The 13080-nt window shown below is 39.2% G+C and overlaps 1 protein-coding gene across 1 annotated transcript in view; it reads left to right on the top strand.

Moving 5' to 3' along the window:
- The window catches only part of calm3a (calmodulin 3a (phosphorylase kinase, delta)), a 50455-nt gene extending 39765 nt beyond the window's left edge, over window positions 1-10690 (top strand). Inside the window, exons 5-6 of the mRNA XM_039768058.1 lie at window positions 4115-4250; window positions 9212-10690. Of these exons, the coding sequence (XP_039623992.1) occupies window positions 4115-4250; window positions 9212-9240 (165 nt within the window). The 3' untranslated portion in view covers window positions 9241-10690. The remainder of the gene's footprint in view (window positions 1-4114; window positions 4251-9211) is intronic.
- Window positions 10691-13080: the final 2390 nt, after the last annotated feature.

Below are 13080 nucleotides of genomic sequence, written 5' to 3'. Positions count from 1 at the left end.
GCACATGTTGTTCACGGGGTGGCTCCTCTGAATGGTACGATGTACGAGCACTCGATACATGATCTTTTTGAAGTACATTTTGTTTTTTTCACAAATTGAGTAATACAAAATTTTATATTTTTCACCCAAAAATCATACCTGATTAGAACGGTAAGACTAGTGGAACCTTTTAGACAGACGTAGCGAAATCGATGCTAGCAATTTAATGGTTTGTTTAGGCGTTAGAATAAACAAGTGTGTTGATGCAGTGCAAACAGTGATGACAGGTAGTCTGTTCAGTTTTGTATGCTGATAGTGAGAGAGCAGACAGTTCTACCTCAGTTTGTCGACAATTCCAAAAATAAGCTAGCAGGGGCAGTTTGTAAATTCATAAATCTTATGACGCCGCCTTTCAGGTTTTATAATTGGGTTGTTTCAGTAAATCCTGGTGAAAGTGTGCAGCATGTCTCAATGTAAACTTCAGTGATGTAGGATCCTTTCCTTGTGTCGTTGCTTTGACATAAGCTGTTGTGGTAAATTCTGCACATGATTATGGGCCCTCCCTGTAGCGCCAGTAGAAGCCTCTGCTTTTTTACTTTTTCATATATGAAGTATAGGGAAAGTGTTGTAATCGTCCAAAAATACGACCGCAAGATTTTGACGGATCTCTGTTTTAGACCTCCCCGAGTCCAATTTACTTTTTCTTAGGGAAAGAATTGTAATTGTCCAAAAATTTAATTTCAAGATTTTGATGAATCTCAATACCATTTTTTGTTTGTGTGTAAATATCATAACTTGGTATGCTTTCACTTAGGTCAACTAAATTTTGCACACAAGTGTTAGGTAGAAAACATAGATTTCTATACACTTTTGATCCATTTCCACTAACTGGAAGTGGTACTTTTTATTCATGCAGCTGCCGATTTATTCAACTTTACTTTTATAATTGTCCAATGTATTGTTAGTTTGATTTGATTTGTTGTTGATGGTTGTTTAATGTACATAATATCTTTGTATGTAATACGCTACCATGGCTGGCTGTTTCTGTCCAGGATTTTAAATCCCCTGTAGCTCGCAAACCGTTTGACCTATTGACCTGAAATTTGGTACACGCATACTACGTGACGTCTACTGTCCGCTTTCTGGGTGGTGATTGACATCCAAGGATATTCCTCATTTTATTTTATTTTATTGTAGAATCAACTCTCGGCAGCGGCCAGCAGGGCATCTGCGTGGCGCATGCGTACAGGCCCCGTTCTCATTCCCTCCCACCTTCGCCATCACTTCCCCTACCTCTTCATATTGTAAATCATTCTTGAGGCAGATTGAAGACTTAAGTGCCAGCTGAAGTGGAAAAATTAAGTAATTGCAACAGAAACACTGACTTAATCAGTTTTAACGTGAAAAGATGCCGAAGAAAGAAGAAGAAACCGGCCGCTAGGGTGGAGAAAAGAAGAGCTGCTCAGGAAGCAGCATGCGCATCAACCTCTGAGCAAACGAATGGTAAACGTACAGAGAAAGAGGAGGAAAACTAGAAATGCTCAAGTCAAATGTATTCACCGCACATTCACAACAACATTTATTTCTATAGCACATTTTCATACAACTGCGGTGGGTTGGCACCCTGCCCAGGATTGGTTCCTGCCTTGTGCCCTGTGTTGGCTGGGATTGGCTCCAGCAGACCCCCGTGACCCTATTCGGATTCAGCGGGTTAGAAAATGGATGGATGGATGGATTTTCATACAAACAGTAGCTCAAAGAGTTTTACATAATAAAGAATAGAAAAATAGACAATAAGAAAACAAAATATGTAAACATTAATTAACATAGAATAAGAGTAAGGTCCAATGGCCAGGGGGACAGAAAAAACATAAAAAAACTCCAGACGGCTGGAGAAAAAAATAAAATCTATAGGGATTCCATACCATGAGACCACCCAGTCCTCTCTGGGCATTCTACCTAACATAAATGAAACAGTCCACTTTGGATTTAGGGTTCTCACGGAAGGGCTTGATGATGATGATGATGATGGTCATGTAGACGTCTGCCTTTTAATCCATCCATAATTGCTGGAGCATCATGAAGCTTTGAGTGGGTGGAGGTGGCGCAGGCCACCACCACAAAGAAACCGGAAAAAGAAACAGAAGAGAGAGTAGGGGTTATCGCACAGTCTGCCGTTACTGGTAAAAATATAATCATTGTCTTGTGGTTTACTCCTTGAAATATCCATCCCCATATCCAAGAATACAAGGAAGTGATTATTTTTTTATTTATTAATAGCACCTGAAGAGAATATTTACGATTTTTATCCATTTTACAATATTTTAATAGTCTCCATGGACTGTAATGTTCGCAGATGACATTGTGATCTGAAGTGAGAGTAAACTGCAGGTTGAGGCAAACCTTAATGAAGTGGAGGTTACACACTTGAGAAAAGGGGAATGAAAGTCCAAAGGTATAAGAGGGAGTCCATGTGCGTGTGTGATAGGGAAGGTGGTGGAAGGGTGTGACTGCAAGCAAAGGAGGTGGTGGAAGTAGACTAATTTTAAATACTTGGGATCAGCACTCCAAAGCAATGGAGAGTGTGGCAGAGAGGCGAAACAGAGTGCAGGCAGGGTGGACTGAATGTAGAAGTGTGATTGTGAGTATCTGCAAGTGTGGCAGGACGGTAGTGAGACCAGCAGTGGTGTTTGTTTTGGGGACGGTGGCACTGACTGAGAGCTGGAGGTGGCAGAGTTGAAGATGCTATGATTTTTCGCTTGGAGTAACGAGGTTAGACAGGTTTAAGAATGAGTATATTAGAGGGACAACACGGGTACGACAGTTTTCATGACCAAGTGAGAGAGGCAGGATTGAGATGGCTTGGGCACATGCAGAAGAGAGTTAGGAGATATAGAAAAGAATCTTGAGGATGGAACTGCCAGGCAAGAGGAAAAGAGGAGGTTTAGAGATACGGTGATAGAATATGAAGGAAGAAAATGATGTAAAACACATGGATGGATGGTGATGGGTCATCCCCTAAATGGGAGCAGTCAGAAGCAGAAGTTGTTAGTGATTTGCCTTTGAGTAACAAACTAAGACAATGATTTATTAAAGTTACATAGCAATTGTACTCTGCTTTTGAAGACTATTAATGCCAATCTTCCATCAGGTAAAATTGTTTTCCCTTAATTTTGCAGTTTATTGACTCTTAACTGTGATAAAATGCATTTTTAAAATCTGGTTGCTTTTAAAGAAGAGTTGATGGGCATGTCTTCATACAAAAATGATTTTTAAGTTGGGTTTGCTTTACTCTTTTCTTTGGGCCTGTTTTTATGATGGCATAAACAAAGTCATGCTCAATACTTAGTGGTTTGGCCAGAAAGACAGGCCACATAGTCACTGTCTTCTGGTGCACCTTGGTACTTGCACTGGTAGAAAAATTATATGTACAGTCATGGCCAAACATTTTGAGAATGACACAAGTATCGGTTTTCACAAAGTTTGCTGCTTCAGTGAACATCCTCTGACAGAAACTTCTCAACACAATCCAAGAACAGTTTGGTGACCCACAATGCCTTTTCCAACATGATGGAGAACCAGGCCATAAGGCAAAAGTGGGAACCAAGTGGCTCGGGGAATAAAACATCGACATTTCACATCCAGGGTCATCCCATTGAGAACTTGTGGTCAATCCTGAAGAGGCGGGTGGACAAACAAAAACCCATCAATTCTGACAAACTCCAAGCATCGATTATGCAAGAATAGGGGGCTGCCATCAGTCAGGATTTGGCCCAGAAGTTGATTGACAGCATGCCAGGGTGAATAAAAAAGCCCAACACTGCAAATATTGACTCTGTGCATAAACTTAATACAATTGTCAATAAAAGCCTTTGAAACTTTTGACAAAAAGATCTAAAAACACTGAAGCAGCAGACTTTGTGAAAACCAATACTTGTGTCATTCTCAAAGTTTTTGGCCACGACTGTAAATTTATAAAACTTATGAAAGGCCATTGAAAATTTTGAGCTACGATAAGATTAAACCTTTAATCTCATACCTATCCAGATGTCAAATTCCTTGCAGTCTTCTGTAAATACTTTACAAAAATGTTTAACTGCATGTGTCTATAGGTGTCACATTTGTTTTTGTGTAGGATGGAAATGGATACATCAGTGCAGCAGAACTTCGTCATGTCATGACAAACTTGGGCGAAAAGCTTACAGACGAGGAGGTGGATGAGATGATCCGGGAGGCAGATATTGACGGTGATGGACAAGTTAACTATGAAGGTGCGTTTAGATACTGTATATAATTATTACAAGATATCTATGCTGCTATTCAAATACTTTATTTCTTTATCTGGAAATGTTTTCTAATCTGTTTCAATAAGGAGGTACTCCATTTTTTTATTATATATATATATATAGAGATATAGATAGAGATATATAGATAGATATAGATAGATTTTATTTATTTATTATTTTTTTTTTACTATGTTGGCCAATCCGGTCAAACGTTAGTGTTTAGTTACACTAGAAGTTCAAAAATCTGCTGCTTTCTTTAATGATGGCACACTCATTTTAGCATAGAGAACACCAGTTTCTATGCAGTTGCATGTATGGCCAGTTACTTGTTGAAGCAGTGCCAGTTTAGGCCCATCTGGAGACCTGGTCGTGGTTGATTTTGATGTTGCCTCTCATTGTCCTTAGCAGGCATTTTTAAACTTTGACCTGTATTTTTCCCTTGGTGCCCAGAGGGTGTGCCACCCTTTAATAGAACAAATGGTGCCCTTTTCCACCAGAAAAGAGTAAGTGGAGGTGAATTTAGAAGAATGGAGAGGGACATTGGAGGAAACAGGGTTGCAGAAGACAAAATATTTGAGACTGAATGATGATCAGGATTCAGAAGTTATCCTCTAGGTAGAGGTATTGAAAAGAGTGGATACATTTAAATCAGAGTAGCCCAATATGGAAAATTTAAATTCTGAGATAACCGATAGATTGCAGTGTGCATTGAAGGCTAAGACCCCTTAATAAGCTGCCAAACAATAGTGAGATACAAAATGAGCCAAAACATGTCCGGCAAACTGTGTCCATCATACAGTATCTGAAAATAAAGAAAAATGAAGGTCTCTGAAATGTTGATCTGCTCGGGTCCCCAAAACATTTTACTAGTGCTCTTAGAAAAGAGAAAATCAACAACTTCAGAAATGTCTGCCATTGTACAATGAGAGGAGCAACAGGGCAGAGAACTTAAGAACGGGTTTAATTAACAGCAAGACTCTGTGCCTGATTAAGCAACTGGTTGGAGTGAAATTGGTTGGAGTTTTAGGCCCTGACTTAGTTGGTGTTCTGTTGGCTCCCTCACTTCACATTTCATTTCTGTTTGGGTGCCATTTAAGGAAAGACATGAAGAAATTCAGGGAAACAAATCTTAAAGAAGTCCATTATAATTAATTCAGAAGGAGCTAATTAGCTGCAAGAACTGGTCACTAATTAAGAAAAGAGTTAGAATGAAATCCTGCAACGACTACGGACCACCAGGACCAGAGTCTGAGAACCCTGATCTAGAAGATCATTTGGGTTACAAACAAATGTAGAAAATCACTGCTGATTTATTTACATTTCTGTGCTGCTGTATTAAATAAGCAGTGCTTTTGGTATCAAAAATGTACAAGTGCAGGGTCAGCAATAGTACAGAACCCCTGGAGCAATTTCAGGTCAAGTGCCCAGTAAAGCAGGATCTCTTTTGGCAGTAATGGGGATTTGATCCTACAACCTTCCAGATGCCATTGCAGATCCTTAGCCTCAAAGCCACCCCTCCGCACTCGGAGAAATACGCAGTGTTTCTTTGCAATGTCCAAGCTTGCTGCACACCACACATTTTGGCAGTTGTTGAATTTTTTGTACGGTGGGCATCAATGTCCATGTACTGCTGAAATTACCATCATGAGTAGTCTGATGCCCTATGATGAAGAAACACTTTCGAGGCAGTTATTTGCATCAACAAACACGATCCAACTGATAGTCACTATCTTAATCACTGTCCTTATTATCAAAATATTCATTTTGCAATTAATCTAGTTGTTTCAGAACATCGGCAGCTTTATATCTTTTTTTGCAACAACATAGACAGTAATGACGCACTGTCTATTTATAACACAATTTTCTGCAAGCTGTTTAAACCAAAAAAAAAAAGAAAAATCTATGGCTATCCACTAGATGGCAGCAATGTAGTAGGCAACAGTCACACAGCAGCAACGCGCTCAGCTGTTTTCTGAGGCATGGCTGCCATTGTATGTCACGTCTTGACAGGTTCAATGATGTATGCCTTAAGTCGTACTTCACGTTTAAAGTGTTTATGTATTTTGTAGTGAAAGCAGGGGAAGAGGGGTGGTGTGATAAGTGTGACGTGCTTAAAACGATAGAATTATGTGATACCAAGAAAAAAGCACAGTCACTCCAGGTAAATTTAGTATTTTTTGTTTAAATAAATCAAGTATCAAACTTTTTTGTAGTTGATAATAAATCTACTGCATTAAAGGGTAAAGAGCTCATTCACAATTGAAGTACGGAGTTTCCCAGTGGAGAAATACACTTGTGAGATTAGAGGTGGTGATCTCTCTGGTATGTTTAGTGAATTGCAAGACTCTTTTGTCATGTAAAAACGGGCCAAATTCTTCCAGCTTGGCGTGTGACATATGTCTATCGGTATATTTAGGGATTGCAGCCCAGCAGGACAGACGCACATCTGGCAAAAGCAGAGAAACGTCACAGCCACAGCACTTCAATAATTTGCATAGTTTAGATTGCAGCACTGCTCTTTCTTCTTCCCCAGTCGTTCACAGGTTATAAAGGACTGAGGAATAGCATTCTGTAGTGTAGGACCCCCATCTCTGGTCCTGGAGGGCCCCAGTGGCTGCTCGTTTTCATTCTAACCCTTTTCTTAATTATTGACCTGTTTTTTGCTGCCAATTAACTCCTTTTTCTTTCATTTTAATGGACTTGTTTTTTTAAGAAGTTGTTCCCCTGAATTTCTCCATCGTTCCTCTGAATTGCTTCGTTTCTTTCCTTAAATAGCACCCAAACAGAAATGAAACGTGAAGTGACTGAGCCAACAGAAGGCCAGCTGAGTCGGGGCCTCAAACTCCAACCAGTTGCTTCGAGTCGCGTTGTTAATAAACTCGTTCTTTTATTCCATGGCTTGTCGCTGTTCTCATTGTGCAATGGCACACATTTCTGAAATTGTTGATTTTTCTCTTTTCTAAGAGCACTGGTAAAATGTTTTGGGGATCTGAGAAGGTCAACATTCCTGAGACCTTCACCTATCTTTATTTTCTGATATTGTATGATGGTCACAGTTTGCTGGTCATATTTTGACTCTTTTTGTATCGCATTATTGTTCAGCTCCTAATTAAGGAAAAAGAAACACTTAAGGGGTCTGAGTCTTCAACAACAAGTCCAATACAATTAATTCAAAAAGAAGTTAATTAGCAGCAAAAACATGTCACTAATTAAAAAGGGTTGGAATGAAAACCTGCCGCCACTTTGGCCCTCCGGGACTGGAGTTTGGAGAGCCCTGCTGTAGTGGGTATGTAAGCACAGTGGGGAGAAACTGCAGGCAGACGGTTTTCGTCAGATGATCTACTGTAGGTCAAAAAAGGCAGAATAAATCCACTATGATTCAGTGTTGCATGACAATAAAATATGAAAACTTCCATTAGGGTGAATATGTTTTTATAGACGCTTTAAATTAGGGGCATGCATAGCAGATTTTCTGTAGGAGAGTTTGTCAAATGGCTTATTTGTTGTGGTTTCTGGTTTTATTAAATGGTCTAGTGTTCAAATAATATTGTGCAAAAATGGGTATTCAAAAACAATATCCTTTGTTTAATTCTAGTAGTGCTCAGCCTACATATTTGAAGAAAACTGAGCTATAACAGTGGTTCCCAACCTTTCCTGTGCCCCGTGCCACTAGAAAATGTTTTATTTACGTTCACATCCCCTACAAAGTTAAGCAAAATGACCCCTTTTTTTTTTAGGCTAACTAAAAAGATTGCAATATGCAAGCTTTCAAGGCAACTCAGATCTTGCCTGGACAAGGGGCCTCAATTGCCTCAAAAGCTTAAATATTGTAATCTTTTTAGTTAGCCTAAAAAAGGGGTCAATTTACTTGACGTCTCGCTACATTGATAATGGCTAATGGAGCTAGTGTCAAATTTCTCATTTTTGAACCACATACAGTACTGCGAGTGAACAAATTGGACTTAAGTACCTAAAATGTAATTCTAAGCTGTGCAGTTTACCTTTATTTAATCTCGGTGATCCTGTAAATGTGTCCCCGATAAAGCGTAGACACTTAATTGACGACCTGAAGGTTGAGTTACCCCACCTAAAGGACACAATGAAAGGATTTCGGGGATTGGAGACCGTCACGAAGCAATGGGTGTTGGCGGATTGCTAAGAAATGAAACGCAATCGTCGCGCTTTGCCCCCTCCCAACTCCCAACTCCTGAAGAACACATACATTGCATTTTATTTTGGACATGCTGCACTTTTAAAATTGCCAGGACTGCCAGCAGGGGAGATGGGCTTGAGTGTTAGCAGCATGGGTTGCATTCAATTCATAGTTCCATTTGTACCCGCCTCTGGCACCAATGTCAATCAGACTGTGATGTTTCACAATCGGACCTTGCACAGTACTCAATACTAAACTTCGGCCTTCTCTACAGATCACTGCAAGGCCCAAATTACATTCTCCTTCTTCAAAAAATGATTCGTCTTTATGAACAGTCCTCCCGCAGCATTTCTGCGCCTCATTCCCAGGTGACGATTGCTCACGCAATGCTCGATTCTTTTAATATTACTGAACGGGGAGCACATACTAATAAATGATGGCCGACTGCACCACGATAAAGTCGACACGACGCACCTCACTCACGTTTGGCGAATGGCGACGCAGCCTTCCTATTGGTCACACCACCTGGGGGGTTTGCAGGCATCTTGGGTTGGGTTGGGAACCCCTGAGCTACAGGAAAACTCGGTGTGTTACCTGGGGTGGGGAAGATGGCGTCTCTCTCTCTGTCTCTCTTGGGTTTTATTATTAGTGCAAGATATAAATGATATCCTGTTTTCTTAATTTAAGTGTGCTTTGCAGCCCCCCTCCCACTTTAATTTGTTTGCCAAGTATGCATTGAGTGCTTTTATGATGCTCTGAAGCCAATTTATATCTATTTTTTTTTATTTTGCAGAGTTTGTGCAAATGATGACTGCAAAGTGAAGCACCTTCTTTACATGCCTGCTGTTCTTCTTTGGTCACTCTGTCTATAAAATAGCAAGGGGGAAAAAAAAAAAAATCTGTACTCAACCCGATTCTAATTAGTCTGCCATCAGTACTACGGGGGGTGGTGGGGGTGTTTTGACAACATAAAACAAAAATGCATGAGATCGATCCGTCTCTGAATGAGTTTGTGGCCCTTTGATTCGTAATTGACTGGCGAAACAAAACAAAACAAAAAAAATAACATGACAGAGTCTTTTTGTTCATTGAACAAGGTCAGTGTAACATCTGAGCGTTAATTTCTGTTCATAATTAACTGTGCAGCTAGCAAGAAAAGTTCAGTTTCTAATCTCCAAGTTTCTTGCATGCTCTCGTTCGGGCAGTTGCATATTGTTCTAATGGGGCCTCTTGCTGCAGCTCTGCGTCCAGATTGGTGTATAGATGGTGGTCGAGATACGGAAATCTATACATTTTTTTTCGATTTTTTTGAAAAGCAACGGGGATGAGCTTTGTGCTCGTTGTGTATTCTTGCAGCTAATATTAGGGGTGAAGGTTTGCACTGAATTGTGAAAAGAAGGATGTGGAATGAATAGAGAAGCACTTCTTTTTGTTTTTCTTTTTAATTAGCTTCATATATATACTGCAGCTCTCCATTTGTGTTTTTTTTTTTTTTTTTTTAATTTTGTTTTTTTTCTGTAGAAATTAACTTTGGTAAATGTGTTGCATTAATGCTGGCTGTAAATAATTAGCAAAATGTATGTGAAGTGCTTAAAAGCATATAAAAATTCAAACATGGGGCTTGCTACTATATAAAGGGGATGGGGTTTAATATGATGTGATGTGTGTTTGCTTTTTATATATACATATACATATATATATAATATCTCCACCCCCCCTTGGGTGTTGCTCTTTATTTTTAAATAAATGTGCCATATAGGATGCACCAAGTCTCAGATGATTTGCAGTTAAATCTTTTAGAAAAATGTAATGAATTCACTTTTTTTTTTTTTTTTTTTAATTTAAATCCTCAGACTGCACTGTTAATTCTTCTTTCCCCTGTTTGATTCGGTCGGTCGTCCTGTCCCACCACTCTAAGTACACCGTATGTCTGAATATCTGTAGCCTGCTGTTGAACAGCACATTGGTGGTGATGGTGTCCCTTACTTAAATAAAGAAAAATGGACAAATTTCCATTAAGGTGAAAGGTTATGAAATGTTGTGCTTCTTGGTCTTGCAGTCTTATGAGAGTGGATTTGTTTCATTTTGAAGTACTGCATTATATAATAATAAAACTGCATTTATAAAGGTTGATTTAAAAGCACAGCAAGCTCCCAATGAACCACCACCCCCCCCAACCAAGAAAAAGGCTGAAAATGAATACCTGGCTTTTGGGTTATGTCGAAATCAACATTGTGAATTTTTCCTTTACAATAAAATTTACCCTGTTATATTTGTATTTGTTATGGCTTTAACTTATGAGCAACTATGAAAAAGGCTTGGCCTGCTCGTTCGGGTAACATGGTCTGCAGCTCCATCTGAGAAATATTCAGTAACACAAGTGTAAGAGATGCTAATACCGTAGTTTGCTACATTTAAAGGGACACATTTTGTAACAAAAGCATACTTCATTTTCACCACTGGGTGGCACTGCATGAATGAATGAATGATGATATCTGTTTACCAGTACATTTGGGGATTGCAGACCAGTAGGACAAAAGCAGAGAAACGTCACAGCCACAGCACTTCACTAGATTGCAGATTGCAGCACTGGCTCGCTCTTCTTCCCCCATTTGCAAGTTATGAAGGACTTAATAATGGAATGACAATACCATACACCCCAAGGTTTCTTCATAAATGTTAATTTGGAGGGGCTGGATTATTTTTTTTAATTTTTTTTTTTTGTGTGTGATTTATTTTTATTGTCTCATAATTGTTTAATTTCTAGGGTGCAACGTTTTTTAATTTGTCACAGGTACTTCAATTTTCCCAATTAAATTTCTTCTTAATCTGATCGCACAGTTTCACTTGTTTTCATGAATACCATGAAGTGTTTGTTTTGAGTGACTTCTCCCCTGAAGAAGGGGCCTGAGTTGCCCTTGCATATTGTAATCTTTCTAGTTAGCCAATAAAAGATATAATTTTATTTTGACTTCTCACTGCATTCATAATGGCTAATATTGTACAACACCCTAGTACCATTGTTTTATCCTCGTAATCTTTCATTCAAAATATTAACAATCTTAACACATAATTGAAAGGAAAGTTTTCAGGCATGCTTGGCGTCCTCTTCCTGGAAGACAAATTTGCGACTGAGGTTTCGACTTTCTGATCGAGATCGAGGTTTTGCTCCTTCATGATGCGGTTTATTTTCTGAAATGTCCCAGTCTTTTCACCAAATATGATGTTGCTATCCACCTCCATGACTCACAGTTGTGTTTCAGAACAAAAGACATTTGACAAATGACTGGAGACCACTCAGTCCATCAAGCCTGTTTGTTTAGCAGATAGCTAAGCTGTCCCTACATCTCATCCTGATTCTTCTTAAAGGTCTGGGCTTCAACGCCATGTCTCGGTAGTTTATTGTTTCTCCCCCCCCACCCAGAGTTCCACAAATCTTTGTGTAAAAAAGGGCTTCCTGGCATCAGTTCTGTGTTCATTGGATTTAAAGCCTCACCCTTCTTCCGTCATACATACAGGTGCATCTCAATAAGTTAGAATATCATCAAAAAGTTAATTTCTTTCAATAATTCAATTCAAAAAGTGAAACCCATTTATTATAAAGGTTCATTACAAGCGTTTATTTCTTTTCATTTTGCCGATTATGGCCTACAGGCAATGAAAACTCAAAATTCAGTATCTCAGGAAATTAGAATATTGTAAAAAAAAAAAAAGTTCAATATTGTAGACTCCTGGGGCCTCATGAATTCACACTAAAACATGGCGTACGGACAAAATGGAATGTGTGTACGCACAAAAAAGTTCAGATGCATAAATCTGTGTGTACACCAACTTCCACGTTCTTCCACTCCATAAATCCCAGTCAGTGTGAAAAGTAACGCATGCGCCTGCCGCCATTCCCCCAACTCCTCCCAGAATTATGCCTCTTTGAATATGCAAATCAATATAAATAGCCTTTAAGCTCGGCGTTCTGTGAAAATTCAATGGCAAAAGCATAGGGGAAAATAGAAGAATCTCGGTGAATACCAAGTGGAGGCAAAGGAAATACATACTATTTGTTGGTTTTATCAGTAGTATAAACAACAAAAGGAAGTTGATTGAGTGACAGAGTGCCGGAGAAACTCGAAAGCTCATGCTCACAAAGTTGCACAGTGCCTGAAATAAAAAAATTGTCAAATATCAAAGTCGCCGTTAAAAGGCGAGCTGTAGCCCACCGTCTGAGAGTCATATGGAAGCTTATTAGGGTACAGTTAAAAGACAAAACATATAGGGACACGGTGGGGAAAAAAGCTCAAGATGTCAGCTGTGCTCTGTTGGGCCCTTGAGCAAGGCCCTTAACCTGCAATTGCTGAGTGCTTTGAGTAGTGAGAAAAGCACTGTATACATGCAAATAATTATTATTAATCTCAAAATGTCCACTTTAATCACGTAGTTTATTTTGTCATTAAATTAGAACATCATAAACTTCATCTTAAAATCGTTTCATTTACTAGTTTCTCAAATACCATCGTAACTAAAGTCGCACGTTAAATGCTTTGTATTGTGTGTGTTCTATGTGTGGGAATCACTACATGCTTCTTCATCAGGCTTCTCTTCCTCCAACAGGGCACAGAATCCATTACATTCGTGATATTGCAGCTCTCTGAGCAGTTTAAATACTGA

Source organism: Polypterus senegalus, chromosome 11, assembly GCF_016835505.1.
Source record: "Polypterus senegalus isolate Bchr_013 chromosome 11, ASM1683550v1, whole genome shotgun sequence".
Classification (NCBI taxonomy): domain Eukaryota; kingdom Metazoa; phylum Chordata; class Cladistia; order Polypteriformes; family Polypteridae; genus Polypterus; species Polypterus senegalus.
This window is presented reverse-complemented; position numbering and strand designations above follow the sequence as displayed.